At 50.4% G+C, this 25000-nt stretch overlaps 1 protein-coding gene across 7 annotated transcripts in view; it reads left to right on the top strand.

Annotated features, from left to right (window-relative positions):
• The window catches only part of veph1 (ventricular zone expressed PH domain-containing 1), a 63349-nt gene that overhangs the window by 8106 nt on the left and 30243 nt on the right, over positions 1 to 25000 (top strand). For all 7 annotated transcript variants that reach the window (XR_004775868.1, XR_004775869.1, XM_035525139.1 and 4 more), the window contains exons 4-7: positions 1204 to 1378; positions 15056 to 15219; positions 17714 to 17923; positions 24901 to 25000. The exon at positions 24901 to 25000 is cut by the window's right edge and continues 121 nt beyond it. Coding sequence is in view for 5 of the 7 variants with exons in the window: in XM_035525139.1 (XP_035381032.1) it covers positions 1204 to 1378; positions 15056 to 15219; positions 17714 to 17923; positions 24901 to 25000 (649 nt within the window). In the remaining 2 variants the exon portion in view is untranslated. The remainder of the gene's footprint in view (positions 1 to 1203; positions 1379 to 15055; positions 15220 to 17713; positions 17924 to 24900) is intronic.

The following is a 25000-nucleotide window of genomic DNA, read 5'->3' as shown; positions in this document are numbered from 1 at the left end:
GTTAGGATTATGCTTTGGGTAAGGGTTAGGGTAAGAGTTAGGGTATGGGTTAGGGTATAGGTTAGGGTATGGGTTAGGGTAAGGGTTAGGTTTAGGTTTAGGGTTAAGATGTTCAAGGACATAGTCACCGTCAGTGGCTTTTATGCCATGAGACAACAGAGACACGTCTTCATTTACAATTGGACATTTTACTAGTCCACTATCTACTGTGCAGGAATGAGATCATCATTCTGTCGTGATTACTCTAAAATGATCATCTAAAATGTGCCTCAATAACAGAGTGGATCGTGGTCCAGGCTTATGAGCCAGTACCAGCCATGTTTCCAGCACAGAGTTCACTTATATGGGCAACACTCATAAAGCACATCACACCCATATGCAGGGATTTGTGTAATATCAGCTGAAGAAGTGTATCAGATGTGACAACCAGTTACACTTTGTTTGAAAAACTAAATAAAATCAAAAATGGTTAAGAAGCCATAGATCTCATGTCACAAGTACTTTTTGACACACACAAATACATTCTTGTTCAAAAGTCAGTGTTCAGATAAATTTACCCCTCACCTTCCCAGTGTGCTCTAGGGGGCGACAGAGTACTTCACATAGCGTTCTGACTATAGACCTTGGTCTATGTTTTTTGGTTACTGGTTTTATTGTCATGTCACTTGCAGCAAACCAGTGCAAATCTACAAGCATTTGTGGAAAGTGAGACATCACCACTCAGCACTGCCAGTTTGCTACCCCTGCATTGTATTTAATGAACATTTTGGGATGCCAGTTTGTCAAAACAAACTCATTCGGGTCCATTCGTGTTAGTTTGGCTGAATAAAATGGCTGATCCCACAAATCCCTTGTCCTGCTGTTTAAAATTATTCAAACTATTCTTGCATATTCTTGCAACAGCTGGTTAGAAACAATAAAAATACCTGTCCACGTAATTACATCACAAAGACAGTGGTGTGTTTGTAATTTCTGACCTATTCAGATTCAGGACTCAGGAGTCAGTGTTACTAGAAGACTAGATTTTGCCCAAATAAATGCACTTCACAGTTTAGTGTTGAACTGAATGAAGTGTGAAGCTCTGTGGGGAACACCTTAGCGGAGTCTCTCTCTCCTAGACGGAGAACCCAGAACAGAAGCTCCTGGTTCCCTGCTCCCTACTGACCGTCCGCCCCTCCGCGTCTCCCCCTGCTCTCTCCGCAGAACTACAGCCGGGCTCCTGTCATGGCGCTGGCCGTGCCCGTTGCCGTGCGCTTCCTCCAGCGTGGCAACCGCGAACTCAGCCGGAACATGTCCAGCTACCTGTCGCTGGCCGCCATCGCCAAGGCCGAGCTGCTCATCGAGCACACCGAAGCCATCGCCCTGAGCGTGCTGGGAGGTAAGGAGGAGGAGCCCCAGGGTCCCAGCGGTGGGTGGGAGGGGTTTGTCACGTGAGCTCACCCACAGAGCTCCTGAACGCTTTCGAGGGAACGTTCACTAGTGCAGAATACACTAAGCTCCATTCTCACCATGCCGTCGTTAATAACGTGGGGCAATACGGATGTCCGGGTACAGAGAAATGCGTGGAAAGGCCATGCCGCTTCCTTTTACGACACGGGCGCTTTAGGCTGCGTTCCTCAGCAGATCAGGTGAAGGGAATGTCTTCGCTCCTGACTCAGCACTTTTTTGGCTTGTTTTCACCAGCGTCTTTCCCCGCTGACTCAGTGCTTTTCCTCATCTGGTCCTTTTGCTGTTTTCGTGGCAGTTAACGAAGCGTTCTCTGAAAGCACTTCTCAAACACGAAGACAGATGACTGTTTGGTTTCGATGGCCGCAACCCATTACAGCCACAGGTGGAGGTTGCACCCGTCTCAGGTCCCCACTGTTAAACGGCCCTGGTAGACAGCTAACCCAGCTGCCTGGGGTTTATTCAACCCATTGTTCTCTCTTTGGGTGCGTTTGGACCAGCTTTAATACGCAGAAGGTCATGACCCAGCAGCCCGTGACTCTGCACAGACTCTCAGCCGTTTAAACACACGAACACGTGGACGTTTCTCCGGTGAGATAATTGTCTACTTCACTGGAGGGAACTGCTTCATCAGGAGGAAGATGTGGTCTGCGTGCGCCGCCCTGACCAATGAAAACGGACCGTGCAGCTCACAGCTCCTCGGGTACTCAGGATTACATGAGCTGGTTTTCAGACGCTTGCAGTCACTCGGCGACGTCACACTCCATGTTGATGATCATGAGCAGACAGCTGTTCTTATGATTAAACCTTCATTTGTTCACCGGATTGGTAATATCACCTGGGTTTGTTTTTGCAAAATATTTTTTTTACATCTGGCAAAGTTACAAGCAAATATGTGTGAAAGTAATACATTCTCTTAAACAAGTTTGTGATTCACATTCACAATCTTTATGCAGAGAGGTATTTGTCATTAAACCTTATTTGCATCTAAACAGTGCTGTGGGGAGTCTGTTCTAACAGGAACAATGTACGTCAGTGTACGGTTAGGCTTCCTGTTAGAGAAGTGAATACTAAAGTATCTGTCTGGTTGCTTAAGAAACCACAGGAATTGTTACCACATGTCCAGGTGTGAGCAAATGCAGATAAACGGAAGACCGGAATGCTTTGGGATGCCTCCTCCTGCTGTGCTGAGAGCGTTCCCAATATTTCTGCCTTCTGGCCTAGTGCATCCTAAAAAACAATGCCTGTCTTGTCTGAAAGAAGTGGTTTAGTGCTGAGGTATCCCGAAGGCAATTATCCCGTCTTAAGGGCTGGCCAGAGAAAGGCCATTAGTGGGCCTCATTAGGGGCCTGGACTGACGGGCAGTTTGCCTGCGCGGGACGCTTCTCAGGGACAGAGCGGGACTCCTGCCGGCATTCTTCCCTCCGTGGCGCTTCAGGATCACAGCAGAAATGCGTTCCCATACGAGGTGAACGAGGGTTGTTAGAGAGAAAGTCCTCGTTCCCCATACAGCCCCCCCCCCCACACCTCCACCCCCCCCCCCCCTTCACCGCTTTCTCCACCCTGGAATGAAAACAGGCACCATGGACCACAGGCATTTGTTTGTTTAGCAAATGAGCCCCTAGCAAGCTAGCCATGCTGCACCGGGGGTGAATTGGCCTGTAACCTTTTTTTTTTTTTTTTTTTTTTTAAGCCAAGGTTACAGATCATCTACGTATCTTTGGGAAGGGTGCCAGAGTCAGGTAGTCCTGGTCACCTGGCTGTACTGCTCCAGCTCCAATTCATGCTCAGCAGCCTAAATAGCTTATTAACTGCCCACTTGGCCCTCGGCCAACGACCAAACCCGGCCAAAAACGGCTTGCACAACGACCGGTTGTGAAATATTCGTGGCGACCTCTGATCAACATTGGGATGGGAACCCCCCCCCCCCCCTGTTCTCGCACCAGCAACATTTACTCTGCCCCTCCGTTTCTCTCACTCCTTCCATCTTTCTCTCTCTTTCTCCCCTCTCTCCATCACTCTTCATCTTCACTCCATCTTCTTCCTTTTATCTTTTATAAGGTTCTCTCCATCTCTCTATCCACCTATGTGTCTTTCTGCCAGCACCTTGAAGCATAGACTGAAGACCAGTCTTCAATTAAACTGGGTCGAGATGCAGCCGGTTCACACCCTGTAGGTAGAGATACGTCCAGCTCTTGGGCGTGTATTGTTGTTGTTGTTATTCATCCCAGTAGAATGGCATTAGGAAGCCCTCATTAGTCTCATCTGGCCTGAATTGCCGCGGAGTACGTTCATTACAGCCAAGACAGGTAAGGGCCCAGCGTATGCCTTCCATTAATGGAGAGGGGCCACTTTGGAGGCCTGGCCAATAGGATTATTAGCATGCAGCGGTGGATGCCTCATGCCTCGTGCTGACTGGCTGCCGGGACGTGCGGTGTGCCATGTGCCCTGTTTCCTCCTTCTCTCTCTCAGTAACACTGGCTGGTCCTGGCTCCCCCCCAGAAACACGGGGAAATTTGTGACCTCTGACCCCTCCCCCTGCAGAGCAGGGAGGGGCTGATGTCACAGAGCCCGGGTCAGGCCACATGGGGAGGTTTTGCGTCAAATAAGGCAGCGTAAGGGTGGTGCTAATATGGTTAAAAACCTCAACTGCGAGGTCCATCTGCAGTGGCACCAGAAAGCCAGCCGCAAGCAAAACGCGAGCGACGCCCGCGTGATTATGGAGATTATCCCCCATTAAACCAAGCACTGAATCACGCCAGCACCCGCGTGCCGTCTGCTGCCGCTTTCAAAAGTTCAAGTGGCTCCGTGTCACCTAGACCCCGGGAGGTGCCTCCGGGCATGCTCGAGGCGAGCTCCAGCTCGGTGCAGATGTCCCAGTGGGCCAGTTCTCCACCCAACCTTCTCCGAGATCAGCTCTGGCGCCATCACCTGGTAGCACAATGTCATTGTAAGTGCTGTTACAGCTGATGTAAAGTGGATGGACTGGCATAACTACATAGGATATTAGAGTGGTACCACTACAGATGTACTGTGTAAAGAAACACTCACCAGAGACAGGTGTACTGTGTTTAATATTTCTTTATTAAATTTCACCTTTTCAAACCTTCAGTAATAGAAAAAAAAATCTATATACAATATACGTTCATTTCAACCTCTTAACATAAAAAGCAATTTACAGTATAGTACATTTCGTCACATTAACAGAAACAAATGTAAAGTCCCTAGAGACTTTGTAAACATTTTACACAATTTCATTATCAAAATGTAGTGATGTCTTTGTGTTAAAATAGACGGTGGCCATATAAGGGCGAAGGACTTTAATAGCATTATTATCTCAAAGCCAACCACCGCCTGGTATATAACAAAACAGAACACAGAGGATCGATTACGTGACATTAAGCTTGTCAGATCCAAATGTAAACACAGTGATAAACAGAATCAGAGTTTGAAAAAGACAGCATGTGTTTTAGAAAATACCGTTTTGAAAGGGTGGCGGACTGTCTCATCTGCAGCTGGATGCTGAATGGCTCGAACACGGTCCAGCCCCGAACTTCCCCGCTGGAAAGTGCACTCTTCCTGTCTCTCCTTCTTTGCTCTCCTCTCTGGTTCTTGCGGTTCCGTTAGTGTTCCTAAGGCCCGATTCCCTGGAAGCGTAAACGGGAAGCTTTTGTGCCATGCGGGAGCCGGCTCCGTGGATCTGGAGCGCGGTAGCGTGTGCTGCAGAGGGGTTGTGGTGTTGTGGGCCGACGAGGCATGCTGTCTTGTAGGGATCTGAGGGATTTGGTGTAAGGGTTTTTGAACAGCAGAGTCAGTTAGAAGACCAACTTGGCGTCCCCGTTCCTCGTGATCTGAGACACGCCCCAAGCCACCAGGTTGCCGCGGGCGCCGCAGGCCTTCCCGTCCTGCTGTGCCTGCTGGGAGATCTCGTCGCCTTCGAGCACGTGGTCCCACATGTTCACGCCGGTCATCTTCCCCACAAACGGCAGCTCGGCGTCGGACACGTCGCGGTAGGCGAATCGGAGCCTGCCCTGGCAGCCATACTCTTGGCCAAGGAGCAGGGCCCCGCCCCCCAGCAGCTGGTGGCTCTCTGCCACTGCGGGCGCGCGCACCGCCTCGCGCCCGTCCACCCACAGCGCGGCCATGCCGTGCTCCGAGTCCCATGTCGCGCACAGGTGCGCCCACTCGCCCTCCTGCACTGCACCATGGGCCTCCACCAGGTGGGCCTCGCCCCCGACCGTGAACATGGCACTCTGCCCCTTCAGCAGCAGCTGCAGTTCCAGCGGGTTCCCCTTGGTGCCATAGGAGAAGAGGACGGCCTTGTCCAGCACCTGCGTGGGTTTGACCCACATGCACACGGTCAGGGCGTCCGTCTGCAGGGACCCCTGGGGGGTGACCTCAGCATAGCTGCCCATTGAGCGCATGGGGAAGAAGAGTGACATTTCGCAACCTGTGTGGGGAGGCAGAGAAGAACACCACGTTGGACGTTTTAAAGGTTGGACGTTTTAAAGGGTCATGTCGTTTCGACAGTAACAGTGTAGCATTTACTGGAAAAATCCTACTAATTGGAAGTTTAATACACCCAGGCGTGGTTCTCATAGGTGGCAGTAACAGGACATGCTGTTTACCCGAACTGTAAAAATCACCTTGCCGTGATTCAGGCTTTTATATTAAAGACCTTTTCGCTGGCAAAACTACTGATGTGACAAAGTACGTGTATCTAAGCGCCCGTGACAGATGGCCCCGAGCGAGCGGAGTCCAGCAATCCACTCCTCCAGAGGGTCGAGCTCTGATGTAAATGGCCATGAATCCTCCCTCCTCAGATGGTGTAAGTCAGCCACTAGAGTAACGATTTTTATCCCATAAACAGCAGGTCATCATGGCCGTCGTCCAGGAGACAGAGGGAAGGTCTTGTCTCCTGGTGCTCGTGGGATGTCTGACTGAGGTCTCTTTACTGAGAGCAGAGAGGCAGCTTTTTGGCCTGGTTAGAACTCCAGTTTCATTACATCGTTTGTTTAGGCAGAAATGACTGCAGCCTAGTGTAAATATCTTTACTGAGTGTGTGTGTGTGTGTGTGTGTGTGTGTTTATGTGCGTGTCTTCGTGCTTGACTGCGCGTTTGTAGGCAGTTTGGTTACAGAAGGACTGAAAGAAGGAACTGGATCATCGTGTGTGTGCGTGTGCGCGTGCGTGCGCGTGTGTGTGTGTGTGCGTGCGTGTGTGTGCGCATTTGCATGCTTGCAGTGGTGAATTTACATCTCGCAGTTGTCTCTACAGCAAGATGTGAACAAACCCCCCTGAAACCCCTCCAACCCCCACCCCCTCTGGGCATGGGCCTCACGCCCCTCCCTCCCTTCAACCGCGCGCTTTGGTGTGGTTGCCCAGCGGGGCTACACACAACCAGGCCACCTTCTGCTTCTCATTTGTCCTGCCGTTTCTGGGCCGGATGAGGCGCTTCACATGGCCACGTGCGGATTCCCTGGTTTCCAAACGATTCTGGCCAATAACAGCATCTGGCTCACTGGACAGACAAGGGACCCGGAATCGGGCCCAATGGGAACGCATTACGTTCAGCATTACAGACTCTGAAGCTGCTCGGTAGACCTGTAAGGCGGTTGGTGAGCGCCAGTGTGAGCGCTCCAGTGTTTGTGTGGCGCTTTCATGCTTTCAGTCGTTAGAGCCGTCATGGCTCCTGGTTTTAAGCAAGAGGTAACTCGCGTAACTCACGTACAGCTCGGAGCAGGAAACTTTCAACTTTAAGAACTTTTTTTAGGGCGTTTTGTTCTGCAAGAGAAACGTGGCCATAACGACTCTCACAGTTCCATAACAAACTAATCCTGTCACTGTTGTGCTGTTCACTGTGAATCTGCCAGTCCTCAGCCTGCCTTAATCTGGGCCCAGACCCGCCCGTCCCGAGAGCAGAAACGTGAGCAGAGAAGAAAAAAATGGACTCTCACATACCTGCGGGCAGCAGGGAGCCGTGCGCCGCTTCCCTGCGGCGCCCCGTCCCTAGTCTCGGGTCCTGGCCCTTGGCCGCCGCCCCCTGCAGCGTGGCCGTGAGCTGCTCCACCACGCCCTGCCAACCCCCACAGCAGGAGGCCAGACCCTCGGCGTGCTCGGCCTGCTCCCGTGTGGCTGCCACGACAGAGTCCAGCAGGGCTCGCTGCTCGGCCGCGGCCTCGTGCAGCCACTCGGCCGCCTGCAGCAGCCGCGGATCGGCCCGCGGGGCGGAGCAGGCACCGCGGAGCTGCGCAGCCAGACGGAGCACGTCGTCGCGCAGCGCCTGGAGCTCCACCCTCACCAGGGTGTCGGAGTGCTGTAGGAGCATGTTCTCCTTCATCTGGGAGTTCTCCAGCATGGTGAAGAGCTTGTCCCACTTGCCCAACTCGGACTTCACGCAGGGAGGGGGCGTGGCATCTTCGTCCGCGTCCGCTGGTGTGGTGGAGTGGGAGAAGCATAAGCGTGGTTAGGCAACGCTGTTTAAAGGAATGTAAAGCGAAACCAGCGCGTGTTTACGGTTTGAAAGGTTACAGATCGGGAGCAGCAGCTAAAAGAGGACGGAAGTGAATTGTTTAAATTTAAAGAACTCTAGTCTCTCTCTCTTTCTCTCTTTTTCCTTCTTGCTGCCTCTCTGTCTCTTTTGTTCTGAGGCTGTGGGTGTGTTTTATGAGAAAGAAGGATCCATAGACCTTGGTGCCCAGTGTATGCTGAAGGCCCTTCCCTGTTTCCGCGGTAACACACAGTCCCACCCCAGGCTTAGCGTGCCCCTGACTCCAGGCAGTTGTACCCTACACACAGAACCCCCAAGAACACGCGCACATTCCCACACGCCTTCTCCCTAATTCCGAAAGTATCGGCTAAATAAGCCAGGGTCACACACGATTTCACACACACACTAACGCCATGCTGCCCGCATCTGTTTGAATCTCTCTCAGGCGTGTTAAAGTAAGCCTCCTCTCTGTTTGGGCTGCACTGTCCCCGTCAAGGTGTAACAGAAGCTTGCCAACCTGCCGAGGCATCCAGATATCGCATGCATCATTTTTACATACAACAAAACCCCGTTTTGGCATGCAAGAGCAGAACATCTCCAGCTGGAACTACTAGTGCTGATTTAACAGCAGTCTGCATGCGTTCAGCAGAGTTTGATACAGGTTGCACTGGGCACTCTGGGTTATGGGTCAGGATATATATTATATTTAAGCTTACAGTTACCGTGTCACGGAAATGCGGATCATAATTTAAGCCGGTCACAGTACATGTAGTAAGTGAAGGTCTGCAGCATGGCTGTGTGTGTGTTGGGGGGGCGGGTGTGTGTGGATGGGAGTGAGTGAACGACGTGCGTGTGTGTGTGTGTGTGAGCGGTGTGTGGCGTGTGCGTGTGGATGGGAGTGTGTGCGGTGTGTGTGGATGGTAGTGAGTGAGTGGTGTGTGTGGCGTGTCCGTGTGAATGGAAGTGAGTGAGCAGTGTGGTGTATGCGTGTGGACGGGGGTGTGTGAGTGGTGCGTGTGAGCGGTGTGTGGCGTGTGCGTGTGGATGGGAGTGTGTGCGGTGTGTGTGGATGGTAGTGAGTGAGTGGTGTGTGTGGCGTGCGCGCGTGAATGGGAGTGAGTGAACAGTGTGTGGTGTATGCGTGTGGACGGGGGTGTGTGAGTGGTGCGTGTGAGCGGTGTGTGGCGTGTGCGTGTGAATGGGGGTGTGTGAGTGGTGTGTGTGTGTGTGGGGGGGGGGGGGGTACTCACTCTCCTGCTGCTCTGCATCGATCTCGTTGCCGTAGTCCGCGCGCGTGAATTTCACCTTCAAGTCTTCTTCGTACGACTGGGACTTCATGCCACTCAGTGAACCCAGCAGACACACTGTCTGGATAACCCTCCACATGGACATGGCTGCAGTGTGTGTGTCAGAACAAGAGCGCGCGCACGTGTGTGTGTGTGTGTGTGTGTGTGTGTGTGTGTGTGTGTGTGTGTGTGTGTGTCTGTACTGACTGAGCTTAGTTTGAGAGTGAGCTGTGACTGAAGTAACAGCATACAAAGTAACACCCTCTCTCTCTCTCTCTCTCTCTCTCTCTCTCTCTGCTGGTCCTGGTTAAATGCTGAGCAATATTCTGGCGTCACTCCTGCGTAAACTCTGAGCATGTGCTGAATGAAGAGGGAGCCGGAGAAAGTGGGTTTTTATAAACACACACGCGCGCGCACGCACATGCACAGTCGAGTCAGCCTCCTCCGTTGGAGGCAGTGCGTAACAGAGGCGTGGGTGAGACTGGAACTGAGGAAAGAGGAAGAAGGACACGAAGGAACTAGAATTCCAGAAATAGCAGTGTGGCGTTTTTGGGAAATGTTCGATGGATGACACAGTGAGTATGTTCATCTTCTCTTCAAAAAAATGACATACGAGTTTCCTAATTTTGGATTATCCCCACGAGCCTCCTAATCCTAATCTCAGAACCATTTACCCACTGTATATCTCCACCACTCTTTCCTTGCCGGTCTCCCCCTCTTCATCGTGCATCGCTTCTCATTTCTCCCTCTCCAACTCTCTTTATTCGACGTGAGACGCTTTCCCTCGTTTGGTTTTGTACCTGCGTGGCGAGAGCTGTTAGGCTCAGCCTGCTTTGCTGTGTTTGTATTGCTCCGCTGAAACCCCCGGGAGAGCGTCTGGCGGTCAAAGGTCATTGCTCACCCCTGAGGCGGAATAATGATTCCAGGTAGGGGTCGTTCCTTCAGCCTTGACCTCTTCTGCACGGCCTCCCCTAGTGGATTGGGTCAAGAAAATAAATCCAGGAGTTGCCACACACATGCTTACATACACACAGAGGCCTGCCGCCATCTTCGGACACACTCACGCACATGCACGCATGCACACACGCACACAAACAGTGCATTTGTCATGGTAAGGCCATGTACTGTTATGGAATAATGTGTGAAAGACATTCATAATTGTTTTAAAAACCACAAGAAGGTAGACGCTGCTTAATCTGTAGGTGTGTGTGGGTGTGTTTATGTAGGGGTGTGTGTGGTTTGGTGTAGGGGTGTGTATAGGCGTGTGGGCGTGTGGTGTATGTGAGGGTACGTATGTGTGGGTGTATGGGTGTGTGTAGGGGTGTGGGTGTGTGGGTGTGTATAGAGGTATGGTGTGTGTGTGTGTGTGTGTGTTTATATCCTCTGCTGCATTGTCAGAGTCTTTCTTCAGGAATAGTTTTATTTTCCTTTTTCTCACTTTTATATTTGCCCCAAACACAAACATTTGCAATGTAAAGTAAACACAAATGTTACATTAAGTCACTGCAATGAAATTAGATTTTTAAAAATCTATCACGTGATCTGTAGGTAACATATGCAAACTACGTGGTGTGGATTGGCTCCCGCACACAGCCGAAGGCCAATCCACACTGGAGGGTTTTAGCTTCAGTTTAATCTGTTTAAAAAGAAACTGGCCCACAAGGTTTAAGGAACATGTTAATGAAGCTTTAATTTATGCAAAGGTCTGTATTTGATGACTCAGCGTTATTTTCCCGTCCACAGTTATCACGTTCATCTTTTTGGCTCTCGCTCCGTCATATCGTCGTCGTCGGGGGACGCACCGTGTTCACTGGTCATGGAAACTCCGTGTCATCATGCTTGGGATTAGACTAGCAGTCCCCCGAACCCCCTCAGATGTGGTGGGTAAATACCCACAGCAGAGATGGATGTGCTCCAGACTTTGCTCCTTCTGCTGTGGCCCTGCATTGCTGCTGGGTAACGTTGTCTCCTCAGGGAAGCCTGCCTATACGCACAGGACGTGAGAGGAACATGGCCCCGTCAGAGGCCTGAACGTGTCCCGTCACCCGGGGAACCGCTGTGCCTCGGGTCTTAAGACTCCGGTGCTCAGCCAAGCTGTGAAAGCTTCGAGGTAAGGTCAGGAGCCCCCGGCGGAGACCGAGGAAACGGCAAACCCATCAGACACGGGGACGTTTTCTGCTCAGACGGTAAATACCAGCATTTCCATAACGTTTAGCATGTGTGCCGTGAGTGTGTGGCACTCTTTGTCCTCCCTGGGGGCGCGGTGTCCAGCACACATAGTTCCCGTCCGAAGGTGGGGGTCACCCGGTGCAACAGCGTGGAGGCGTTTCTGAAGGCCAGCGGCCAGAGCGCAGCTGCCATGACTGGCCCTGTTGTCTGCACAGGAAGGCTGCGCGACATCAGCCACCGCGGAATGAAACGTGCCGTCGAAGGGAAATGCCACCGGCACCTACACCCGCACTGGAGGAGAAACACAATAAGGTTCTCTCTTCCTAGAGCTCGGCGCTTTCCAGGCACTGCCAAGGAAAACACCGACTGGGAGATTTCAGAAGGGATTAGTAAAGTTACGTGTTTCTGCCCCGTTCATGTCACGCGCCGTTTTGGACGAATCGTGCAGCGTGATGCTAACGCTCGTCCATGCTGTCGTAGATGAAGAAAGTGCTTCGGCGGGAACCACAGCCTGTTACTCCCTCCAGTTCTCTTGTGGCACGGACAGAGATTATTTTTAAAGATCAGTGGAAGGCAAGACGTGAAACCCCTGATGAGCTTTTGGAGTTGCTGGGTTTAATGATTGATAGTTTAATAGGGAAGGATACTTAGGGGAGACCCAGTAGGAGACCCAGTGGAGTGCAGGCCTGCTTTAGACAGCATGTAAGCCCTCACTGTGGCCTGCCGAGTCCCGGCCTCTCCCGATTGGTGGAGTGCACTTGTGCGTCCGCTGCTCCCGGCATGGCCTGCTGATTCTCTGTGGCGGGTCGTCATTCGTGTGTGTGTGTGTGTCAGGGGTGGGGTGGGATGGGATGGATGAGGTATCTTTATCAAAGCTCTGCCATAACAGATTGTCTGTGCTTTGGAGATGGAAACGGAGCAGGGTCTGACTTCCTGTGTTCGGCTCCTAATGCTGAGGTGTGGTGGTGCTCTGTCTTCGTTACGTTTCCAGTTATGGACTCTTATCGGATCCCTCCATGGAGCTCCGTTCCACTGGCGGCGAAGGGGATATGAGACAGAAGCTCGGAGGGGAGAAGCGTGTGAGGTATGGGCCTCGTGGATTGCTGAAGCGCGGAGGGCCCCTCAGGCATCTTAAACTCCCTGTCCTCAGCCGGCCCATCAATGCCCACGTGCGGCGTGTTTTGCACGACGCCTGCTCTATCGCGGACTTCGGCTGGGCTTTCTTGGCGAATCCCATCGCTTACAATTGCAGTTCGGCCCACCGCCGCGAGATACTATATCCAACACGGTGCCTTCTGCTCTTAACACACCAAGACATCATTAGACACCAGCGCACAACCCAGGACAACCCTGTTAATACTGTTGGAGACTCGTCCAACCCTAAGATCCACATTGTCACGAGTTTCTGTTATCTCCCTGTTTAAGTAATAGAACACATTTGTTATGCATTTCATCTGTCAGCATCAGGCTTTTTTGTTTATGCAGCTAGACTGTCAGAGGGGGCCAATCGCACCCTGGCCCTTGTACCTTTCTTGCACCACTTGTGAACAACAACCATTACGCAAGAGCCCCGACAAGTAGCACTTCTGACTCAGAGCTGCGCGTTCCTGCAGTAAGAAGCCATCCAAAGACAGTCCATGCATTTGTACGATTACATATCGGATGAGGAAACTTTAAATTTAAGCCTTCCTGCGTGGCTGTTGATTTAAAACTATCCTGCAGCACATATTATGACTTCCAAGAAGACCAATCAGCCCCTAAAGTTGCACTACCCTGGACTTAATTAATCAGGCTGTTCTCAGAGCAGTTTTTCCTAACATTTGGCATGGTAGCGACACCGAGAGCGCACAACTGCTCCCCCATCAGCTCTGCGCTCCGGAGAGCTCGGCGAGAGACGTGATCCTCCGGGATGTCTTTATTTTCTTTAAATGGAGGCCCTGCGGTCACGCTCGAGAGGTGGCCGGTTCGTGCGAGAGCTCCGTGTCCTGGTCCCGGGGCCCTCACGGCCCGGACACACCTCATCCTTGGGAGCAGCTCTTCCTGTTCCCACACGTGTTTGTTATTCCAGCCAGCTCCAGTGGAAACCTGTCGGCTCCGGACTACAAATAGAGCTCTTTCCCAACCCCTGTACGCCCGTAGTCATCTCTAGGAAGCCTGCGATCGTTCCCAGATGGGCAGGAGCTGTTGATGGACGCAGGCTGGAGCTGCTGGGGTACGGCGCTCTGGGTTCACCAGGTGCCTCATCTGCCCCCTCCCTCGTCTTTCTTTCATTGTCCTTTGGTGTCCCATTTTTCACTCACTTCCTTGTTCCTTACTTTTTTGCACCTCTAGTCGCTCGTGCCCTGTGCGTGTTTTATATTTCCTCTGTACGCAGCGCTGCCCACACCACCTATGACACACCAGGCGCGGAAACGCTGGTAACGGCGTGGTCCAGTGAGTCACCGAGAAGAGGACGTGGACTTGGATTTCACAAAGCTCTTTTAATGAACCTCAAACCCGACGGCACACCCTGACTTGACCGTCGGCGTCGCAGCACACCCGGGGCTCTCGGCTCCTGAGCGGTGGGTTAGAATTTCAGTGGTAGTGGAGAGTGAGCTCAGGGAAAATGTTCCTGATTAAACTGGTTTCGTGGTGCTCTCAAAATCAAAGGAGCCCTGATCAGAAGATTTACCACGGACAAGAGTGAGTGGAAACGAAGGATTAGAGCATCATTGGACTGGTACTGGAACAGGAATTCCCAGTTTCTGCCTCTGCAGATTATTAATGTGTATTTTCAGAAAAGCCTCACAATGCACATTCCCAAAAATTACGTGAGGTTTGGGCAGAGGCCAGGCTGTTGGGTTGCTATGTTCGGGACAGAGTGGACAGTTTCGTGTAATAGGTTGACAGTGGTGACGAGTGGTAAGCCTCGGTAAGAGTATTGTGACATGGCCTCGGGTATTAATAGTATTAATGACTATTGTTCTGTCCAGGGCTTTGACACGGCTACCCCATTCCCACCACATTATTGCTGCAGGAAGATTTCCTGCTCAGGTTCCATTATTTCCTTAAGAATCAGCCTTAGGAATGTGGGCTCCATCAGAGCAACCACTGTCGCTCATAAATCCTCAAACAGAAGATTCATGGTGTTAACCCCTTAGTGGTGTGGGCTCTTGGCGAACTCGAGGAAGGCTGTTCCAGAGTCTTCACCACACAGTTAGGTCTTATGGGATTGACTTGACCCAGGTCAAGCATAGCTTTGTGCTGGTGAATCCAGACTACCTTCACACGGACCTTGGCGTCTGGTGTGGAAAAGCCCAGGATTGCAAAAGGCCCTCAGCTTAGCTGTGCTGGCATTCATGCACAGTATATCGGGTCTCACTGACACACTCAGAGCAAATGCCATCTAGTTCTGTCTTTTTTTTTTCTGGGTCTCCTGCTTTTTTATGTTAGGTCCTACCCCATCTTGTTCATGGAACTGCTTTTGACAGAGAGTGAAACTTGAAACTTCCTTCATCGAGGGTTCACGTGAACTCACTTTGTTCATATTTCGGCTCCTCGTGCGTGCTGGGTCGCTGGAGCGGAGCAGTGAATCAGCACTGAAGGGGCCCATTAGGAACTGGGTTTAGCTTCTGGTTTATTGATTGATCGATTGCTGATGGGTTTTTTGCTGTGTTGGTTGCTAGGCAACAGCATGTTGTTGCGGGTCCTGCCCTCCATGTACCCTCTGCAGCCAGAGCTGATTCACCAGCACATCCGGGAGCTGTTTGCAATGGTGACCGAGGTGGAGCAGACCAGCAGACAGCACCTGCTCCGGCTGCTGCAAATGATCTCCGAACAGCACCCACAGGTCTGTTTGTGTGTCTGTGTCTGTGTCTGTGTCTGTGTGTCTGTGTGTGTGTGTGTGTGTGTGTGTGTATGAGCTCTGGAACAGCACCCAACGGTCAGTGAGTGTGTGTGTGTGTGCATCATCTCCAAAAAGCACCTACTTCAGGGTCCAAACGTGGGCGGTGTGTGTGGGACTGAGTGGGAGGCAGGTGTGTGTTAAAGATCAGGGCTTCTGGGTGGGAGAAACAAAGAAACGTGTGGAGTGGATGGAGTGGATGGGCATGGATGATTTACCAAGGGAGGAAGATGGGTCGGACAGGCGGTCAAACAGCTAGCGGCTGACTGACCCATCCGGCCACGTCAGCACCGCGGCGTTGAAACGGCCAGCAGCAGACAGGAAAGAGACGAAACAAAAGGCATCAGTCATCGTAAAATGGAGTAGCAGGGAGGTGGCTGGGGGGACGTTGTTGGGGGCAGGACTGCACGCGGTAGGGCGCGGGGCTGACCACAGTTGGTAGCGGCAGGGTGGCCGGACGCAGCCTGCTGAGTTGTGCAAAGTGCAGGCCTTGAAATGAGCCGGGCAGCTCAAAGGGTTTTAATGAGTCGTTGCGTTATTTCGAGGGAAAGAGAGAAAGACAGAGGAATAGGGCAAAAACAGGAAAATAAATATACAGGACAGAGGACTACAACCTCCAAAATAAACCATCTGCGCTGTATACTGAAATCTCTACCCTTTGTCTTCCATTACAAGTGTGCTTTGATTCACCCGGTGTTCCCTTCCTGTCAGAGAAATGTGCCGAAATGTGAACATACGCTACAGATGCATTAGATTAGATTGAAAAATGCTGGAATGTTCTTGTGATGAGCCCTGGTCAGTCAGCTTAGTGAGAGAGGGTCACAGGTTCTCGCACCTCAGAGTCACGCTCCTCACGTGAGCGTAGTGAGAGAGGGTCACAGGCTCTCGCACCTCAGAGTCACGCTCCTCACGTGAGCGTAGTGAGAGAGGGTCACAGGCCCTCGCACCTCAGAGTCACGCTCCTCACGTGAGCGTAGTGAGACAAGGTTACAGGCCCTCGCACCTCAGAGTCACGCTCCTCACGTGAGCGTAGTGAGACAGGGTCACAGGCCCTCGCACCTCAGAGTCACGCTCCTCACGTGAGCGTAGTGAGACAGGGTGACAGGCCCTCGCACCTCAGAGTCACGCTCCTCACGTGAGCGTAGTGAGACAGGGTCACAGGCCCTCGAACCTCAGAGTCACGCTCCTAACGTGAGCGTAGTGAGACAGGGTGACAGGCCCTCGCACCTCAGTCACGCTCCTCACGTGAGCGTAGTGAGACAGGGTCACAGGCCCTCGCACGTCAGAGTCACGCTCCTCACGTGAGCGTAGTGAGACAGGGTCACAGGCCCTCGCACCTCAGAGTCACGCTCCTCACGTGAGCGTAGTGAGACAGGGTCACAGGCCCTCGCACCTCAGAGTCACGCTCCTCACGTGAGCGTAGTGAGAGAGGGTCACAGGCTCTCGCACCTCAGAGTCACGCTCCTCACGTGAGTGTAGTGAGACAGGGTCACAGGCTCTCGCACCTCAGTCACGCTCCTCACGTGAACGTAGTGAGACAGGGTCACAGGCCCTCGCACCTCAGAGTCACGCTCCTCACGTGAGCGTAGTGAGAGAGGGTCACAGGCTCATCTTTGTCTCCCTCTCTGTCTCTCTACCCATCTCTCCAGTTCCGTCTCTGCCCCTGTCTCTCCCTCTCTGTCTCTGTGTCTCCTTGCATGTCCTTTCAGGTCCCTGTGTGTGTGTATGTATGTATGTGTGTGTATGTATGTATGTGTGTATGTGTGTGTGTGTGTGCTGTAAGAGCTGAGGACTGTGGGGGTTATTTAGAAATAGGCCGTTGAAGTGAAGGAAACGTGATCAAACCTTGAAGCTTTTAATATTATAGTGACTCGTAGTCACACTGGATGACTATGTCGTAACATCCTATCAGAAGCAGAACAGCTGTGATGCAGCACTCTGCTCTGTGCTGCCTGGGCTGTGAGTCAGTGAGTCAGTTTAAACAGTTAAAAAAAAAACAAAATTGGGAAACTTCATGTTTTAATTTTAGCACACTCTCTCTGCCTCCCACTCTAACTCCTTATTTCTGGAAGTGCTGCAGAGAGTCAGGAATTCACCAGGTGGTGGGCAGCACCGAATACGGCCAATCAGTAAGCAGCTCTTAGTGAACAGGGCCAGAGCCGAACCTCCAGAGGCCTCCTTCAAGGCCTGATTTCTGTTCCTACCAGACTCCCACACAGTCCAGATGCCCCCCATAAGGGGGCAGGACGGTCTTCCAGCATGCCTTTTACTCTCAGGCTCCACCTTTTTACATTTCACAGTTGTTAACAGCTTCCCCTGCCGTTCTCAATGTGTGTTTATGTTCATACGTGCGCGCGCATGCGCATGTCTGTGTTCCTTCTTCCGTTTTGTGTTTTTGCATCTTTCTTAATGCTAAATGTGTGTCTTCTTGATCTGCCAGGCACTGACCCCTCTGGTGCCATCTCTGATTGGTCACCTCAGTGATGCCTCTTTGAAGGAGGCCCTCCTGGCTGTGCTGGTGGGCGTGGCCCAAGTCAGCCCTGCCTCGCTCCACCCCTTCCTGCCAGCATTGAGGAGTGTGGGTCAGCAGACACCGGGGCTGCTGGGAAATGTGGTTAAGATCCATGGGGCAGTGGGCCTGACCAATGAGGTGAGCACCTAGCATGGACACACACATGCGCACGTGCACACGCATTCACTTATATATGTATCTTCTTACATTGCTCCCCCCCCCCACCCACACACACACACAAAAACAGCTCCTCTACAATCATGAGCTCACACACACCTATACAGTGAAAGGTTTATTTTTGGAGAATGCTATAGCTTGACCATTAGCTATAGTCAGAGTTGAGCATGTGTCATTTCTTACATCATAAAACTCATTTGTCATTTGTTGTAGCTGGTCAGTGTACTCTAGAGACCAGTTATGTACTGGAAGTCTTTATCTAAACCTGGTTTTGCCATAACACGATGCTACAATGATTAACAGATGAAGTTTAGAATACTACATGGACTAACGCAAGCATTCTTGCATTCCCCAGAGTTTCACTAAAGCAGGTTACACACTCACACACAGACATACACACACACACTAACAGCTTCAGTTGGGTTGGATCATCACTGTGAGGCTTTACGCGTCACTCTGACAGAATACCAAAGAGTCCTACAGGGAGAAGAAGGCTTCAGCTGAGTAGAGTGTTTGGATGGATGAGAACATCTTTTAATCTTGCAGTCGTGCGTGCGTGTGTGCGTGTGTGCGTGCGTGCGTGTGTGCGTGCGTGCGTGTGTGCGTGCGTGCGTGCGTGCGTGCGTGCGTGCGTGTGTGCGTGCGTGCGTGCGTGCGTGCGTGCGTGCGTGCGTGCGTGCGTGCGTGCGTGTGTGCGTGCGTGCGTGTGTGCGTGCGCGTGCGTGCGTGTGTGCGTAATTACCAGACTGGTATCTGGTGTCCTAACTCCCCCACATCCTGCTGTCTGTCAGTTAGATGCCATTTCCTGCTAAATGTAAGGTAACATACAGCCTGTTTGTAAAATCTCTTTTCTTGCCATTCTGTTTTCTTGGTTTCTTCCCTTCTAGATTCTATCGGTGGTTTAGTTTTTTTCTTTTTTGTTTGGTTTTTGTTGACTTCACTCATTTTCTCCATGTATGTTCATCATCTCTCATTCTTTTTCGCTGTTTCTTTTTCTCTCCCCCCCTCTCTCGTTCTCTCGCTCTCTCCCACACACCATCTCTTTCAGTAATTGCTCTGTTCAGGCATGTTGAACCAGGCATTAGGGTTGCATGGCCAGCGTCACTTAACCCACTCATCCAAGAAACACGTTTAAACACATTCCCCTGAACCCTGTCATCCCTGAAACATATTTAAACACATTCCCTTAACCCACTCATCCAAGAAACACGTTTAAACACATTCCCTTAATCCACTCATCCCTGAAACACGTTTAAACACATTCCCTTAACCCACTCATCCCTGAAACACGTTTAAACACATTCCCTTAACCCTCTCATCCAAGAAACACGTTTAAACACATTCCCTTAACCCACTCATCCCTGAAACACGTTTAAACACATTCCCTTAACCCTCTCATCCAAGAAACACATTTAAACACATTCTCTTAACCCACTCATCCCTGAAACACGTTTAAACACATTCCCCTAACCCACTCATCCAAGAAACACGTTTAAACACATTCCCCTGAACCCTCTTATCCCTGAAACATATTCAAACACATTCCCTTAATCCACTCATCCCTGAAACATATTCAAACACATTCCCTTAATCCACTCATCCCTGAAACATATTCAAACACATTCCCTTAACCCTCTCATCCCTGAAACACATTTAAACACATTCCCTTAATCCACTCATCCAAGAAACACTTTTAAACACATTCTCTTAAGCCACTAATCCCTGAAATACATTTAAACACATTCTCTTAACCCCCGCATCCCTGAAACATATTTCTTCAAAAGAAAAAAGGTAAGGTAAAGAAAAGACATGAGGTGGCATAGTAACACACACGTATACACACACGTATACACACACATACACGTCACACTACTGTAAATACAGTTAAGACCTTCAGACTTCATATTACTGTATTACAAACTCTGCCCTCCATCCTCACCATTATGTGTCCGTTTCCCCATTCTTAATGGGTTTGCCCCGCCCATTGTAATATTTGCATAATGTATTCTGTAAGCTTAATTACAAACAGAATTACACCGACAGACTTACCATCATTCCCAACTCCCACCCGCCATCCTTTAAGCACATGTCGAGATCTTCAGTCCGTGCCGGGTCCACGGCCCGAACCCAGAGCATCGTTAAAGCGGCTTTTACGGAGCCACCGGCAGGGCCAGAGACGTGGCACGCATGTGCATGTACTCATCCGGCTCACGAGCATGAGGAAGTGGCCGGAATGTTCCAGGTGTGTGGGAGGAGCCCTGCGAGGGACCTCTCACCTGGCACCGTGTGAGGTCCTGAAGGCAATGCCAGGGATGCCAGTCCCCTATAAACCCCCCTGAATTCAGTGTACCAGTAAACAGATGAAATGGACTAAACAAAACATTGGAGGAAATGGTTTCATATTGTTGCAAAGAACATGTTACTCTGAAGTTGAACATCCCTGGTGTGTATACGTGTGTGTGTGTGTGTGTTCATGCACACATGCTTGATGGGAACTGTGAGTTGATTATAAGTGATGGGCCAAATTGCTCATCTTCCTCTGGGTAAGAGCTCCGTGCTACAAACTGCAGTTTTCTGTGTCACAGAAGCCAGCATTCCTGAGTCCCCCTGCTGGAGAGCAAATGGGCACAGCCCAGTGGCACACACGTGTGTGTGTGTGTGTGTTCATACTCCAAACGCACTGCATCTTTAAATACACTATAAAAGCTCCAAGTCGTAGGACGCGGGCGGAGCTTTCTCCTGGTGGTTTATGTCTGGTATTCTTCATGACCTTTTAATGTGAATAATGAACTTTAAATCAAGAAGCCAACCTTCAGTCTACCTGGTGATGGTTGCGTTTGTTTGTTTTTTTTTAATCCGGACACCCCAGAAACGCAGCATTGCAATCCATGTTGTGATTGCAAAACACTTTTTCCCTAAAGACATAAAAAAAAAGATTTGGTTTGCAGCTTTTCCTGCTCCTTGTTGCCATGTCTCTCTCATCCCTCTCAGAACCTAGAATGAGCCTTCCCATCATGCTCTTCCCTCACCTTTTTGTCCTATCTCGCATCCCGTCTCCCTGCGAGACTGGCCTGTTCGGGTCGTGTCCATAGCCCTGGATGTGAGAGATTATCACGCAGGGACTTCTGAACACAGCCATGGGGTGAGCTGGGAGCTGAGGAGATGCGCTACCTTTTGGCTCTACACCAATCAGCACCTTGTCAGCAAAAAGGTCACGTGACCTCTCCCGAGTTTTACTGTAACTAAATTGTCCAGGGCCCTGGTTCCCGCTAGGCCTTCGTCACTGCATTTATTTGCAAATGGTCCGTGTTAGGTTTAATTTCGGAGGGATTACTGAGATTGAAATCGGACAGATCGGTGGGATTAGAGCGACCCGTTTGGCTGAGAACTTTCCAGCAAATGTGCTTGAGTGGAAAACTTCAATAATGACAGTGAATGTGTGGCTACGTTTTCAGCTGTGAGCTGCTGTGGGGGGGGGGGTTTCTTCACAGATAAATATACTGGAATTCAGGTTTGAATTACAGCTCTCTAAGGCTAAGTCCTTAAGGGAACAACTGACTGCTTTCTTACTGAGGAGAGACAGTCAGTCAGGCGTTTGCGTGGAGTGGCTGGATGCTGTGTTGAGTGTGTACGCCGAAACATACTCAAACAGTGCTGCAGCACGCACATGTGGTACTGACAGGCTATATGAAGGATATGTAGCCTTTGCCCTTCCAAGCTAGCATGTGGCATGAGAGAAACCTGCGATATGGGAAAATGTCTACAAATTCAAAACATGGGAATAAAACCATGACTCTAGCAGGAGGTCTGTATAACGTGCAGTCATGCGTCACCTTGCTGGGATGCAGGCTGTGTGGAGAAAGATCACTTTATGGCTAAGTGGTTCCAGGAGGGTTGGTGCAGAGCACTGACTAGACCCTGTCTTCTGGGCACGGCAGGGACAGGCTCGGGACAGGGGACAGACTGAGGACAGGGGACAGGCTCCGGATGGAGGCCAGGCTCAGGACAGAAGACAGGCTCGGGATAGAGGAGAGGCTCGGGACACGGGACAGGCTCGGGATAGAGGAGAGGCTCGGGACACGGGATAGGCTCGGGATGGAGGAGAGGCTCGGGACACGGGACAGGCTCGGGATAGAGGACAAGCCTGGGACGGGGGACAGGCTCGGGATAGAGGACAAGCCTGGGACGGGGGACAGGCTCGGGATAGAGGACAAGCCTGGGACGGGGGACAGGCTCGGGATAGAGGACAAGCCTGGGACGGGGAACAGGCTCGGGATGGAGGACAAGACTGGGACGGGGGACAGGCTCAGGATGGAGGAGAGGCTCGGGATTGGGGACAGGCTGGGGACACAGGACAGGCTCAGGAATGAGGACAGGCTTGGGACAGGAGACAGGCTCGGAGCATCGCAGCCATTTCAGGTATGCTCCAGGAGCAAAATGGGTACACAAAAAAAGAAGTTAACAACCAGTGTGTGTGTGTGTGTGTGTGTGTGTGTGTGTGTGTGTGTGTGTGTGTGTGTGTGTGTGTGTGTGTGTGTGTATGTGTGTATGTGTGTGTGTGTGTGTGTATGCGTGTGTGTGTGTGTATGCGTGTGTGTGTGTGTATGCGTGTGTGTGTGTGTGTATGTATGTATGTGTGTGTGTGTGTGTGTATGTATGTGTGTGTGTGTGTGTATACGTATATGTATATATAAAGTGAGGGAGCGAGAGGGGGATGGCATTTGTTTGTAGATGTGTTCCTTCATGCTTGGTTTGGAGGGATAACTGGCTCCTTTTGCTGGCTAACCCCCTGAAGAGTTTTTGAGGACACACCCCTTGGAGCCCCTCGTGTCGAAAACCAAGGGCACTGGAATGCCTCACTGGAGGCACGGGCATCATCGTTGAGAGCCCTTTATCTTTGGTCGCCAGTTGCATTGTCAGTCTGGCACCAGTCAATGGCCCCATTGTGTGCCTCGGTTTGAATTCATAACGCTGGCCCAGCTGGATGTATATGCAAACCAGCGGCTCGCTCCTAGCCGAGTTTACCCAGAGAGCAAGAAAGACTCTGTGGTTCTGACTCAACCTAGCGGTGGGGCTTCCAACACATAGCATTTACCAGCGAGCAACGTTTCCGTCACTGAGTGGCAGACTTCGGGACGTTGCTGCAAAGGCCAGCGTTGTTCGGGGAGATCTTTTCCTTCTTCTACAGAAGAAACTCCTTACTGAGATTTCATGGAAATGTATCCATTCAATGACCCAGTCCAGCCTTCGGCAGTTCAATAAACGTATTGATTTTATGCACATACTCTCACACGCGAGCGTAGAGTTGTGGTTTTCCCCAACCATTTTGAAAGACCCGTGAACCTTTGCTTAGAGGATGTAAATGCATAACATATAAAATCTTCAGAGTACAGCAATAAAAATACAGCCTCAGTAATGCTGTTAAAGCTAAAGAAAAGTAAACAATTATTAGTAACCCTTAGAACAACTCAGAATCCAAAACAGATTGGTCAGGAACGTTACAGAGCTTTATTTGCAGCATAGTCTGGCGTGACAGTATGCAGATTCCCATATGATAAAATTAACCAGAAGAATAGGTGAAAACTGTTCATTCTGATTCTCTATATAAGAATGATTTAATTAAATAAGAATTCTTATTATATAAGTATAATATAAAGTTCTATTTTATAAGTATTATATAAGGAGATTAGAGGGAGTATAAGCAATAGGTGCAGAGTTCTGATGTTAAACATGCAGCTAGAGGTGTTAAAAATATCAGTGTAGTAAACAAGTTGTTTGGACAGAGGTCCTGGCTCATCCGACGTTACGTCCCGGACCTCCTGTACTACACTGCGATTCTGACCATCACTGTGTTCACATGTACATTAGCGTGTCAAGGACTGCAGTGAAGCTCAAAGAAGTGCTGAGTCATCTCTGTCTCAGTTTGTCTCTGTTTGTCCCTCGCTCTCTCTCTCTGTCTGTCTGTCTGTGAGTATCTTGGCTCTCTGCCGTCAAAGCATTGTGCTAACGCAGGCCTATCTTAGTGCGCAATCTCTTCTCTCGCGTTCGCTGACACTCAGGCATAAACTCCAAGACGACCAATGACAACTGAAGTATTGCTGCAGAAACTAGCGTTTAAGTCATGCGATTTCGATCTAATCGACTCTGATAGATGAAGGATCTAGTATGTGGCATCACCAGGGACGTAAGGAGACATCAGAGAGCTGTGTGTGTGTGTGTGTGTGTGTGTGTGTGTGTGTGTGTGTGTGTGTGTGTGTGTGTGTGTGAGTGTGAGTGTGTGTGTGTGTGTTGAATCAGCAGAGCCCTGGCCCTGGTTTCTACAGATGCAGTGATCTGGAGTCGTGCTGGTGTCTGACTTAAACACTACCAGATGTTTATGTTGTTGGCCTCCCAAATTCCCAAAAGCACCAGCACACACTCTCATCCTTTTAGTCACTTTATACAGTCAATATAGACTTGAACAGATTGTAAAAAGATAATATTCTCACTGGTATTTTCCTTCCACTGCTGCCCCCCCTTTTTTTTCAATTACAGATCCATATCTGTTGGTGATAAAACTGCTGGCTCTTATTTTAATTTTATGGGGAGAAAACTTTTTTTTTTTTTGCATTAAATTATAGTCCTAGAAAAATCTTTGGGGAAAACATGGCAAGATGTTTGTAGTTTAAAATGACTGAACTGAATCAAAGAACCAATAGAGTCACATTTTGGAAATATACAGTGTTTCACACTGGTTGTAAGTGTGGATAATACAGAGTTACAGTAAGACTGTGTTAATTCATCTTTGATTGTGTAAGGGACTTTATTTATAATCCCTTCCAAATTCTCTACTAAAGCACTCAAATGCCAGACATTAAATGTGTGTGTGTGGGTGTGTGTACTGTATGTTTGTGTGTGTTTGTGTATACTGTATGTGTGTGTGTGTGTGTGTGTGGTAGGCGGAGGCACGCAAGGCCCTGCTCTACCTGGTGTCTCTGTTGGCGTGCATGGACCACAATGTCCACCACACACTGCTCCTGGAGATCCACAGCCTGACAG

Source organism: Electrophorus electricus, chromosome 4 (genome assembly GCF_013358815.1).
Source record: "Electrophorus electricus isolate fEleEle1 chromosome 4, fEleEle1.pri, whole genome shotgun sequence".
Lineage (NCBI taxonomy): Eukaryota > Metazoa > Chordata > Actinopteri > Gymnotiformes > Gymnotidae > Electrophorus > Electrophorus electricus.
Note: the sequence above shows the minus strand (reverse complement) of the source record. Positions and strands in the feature narration are given on the sequence as shown.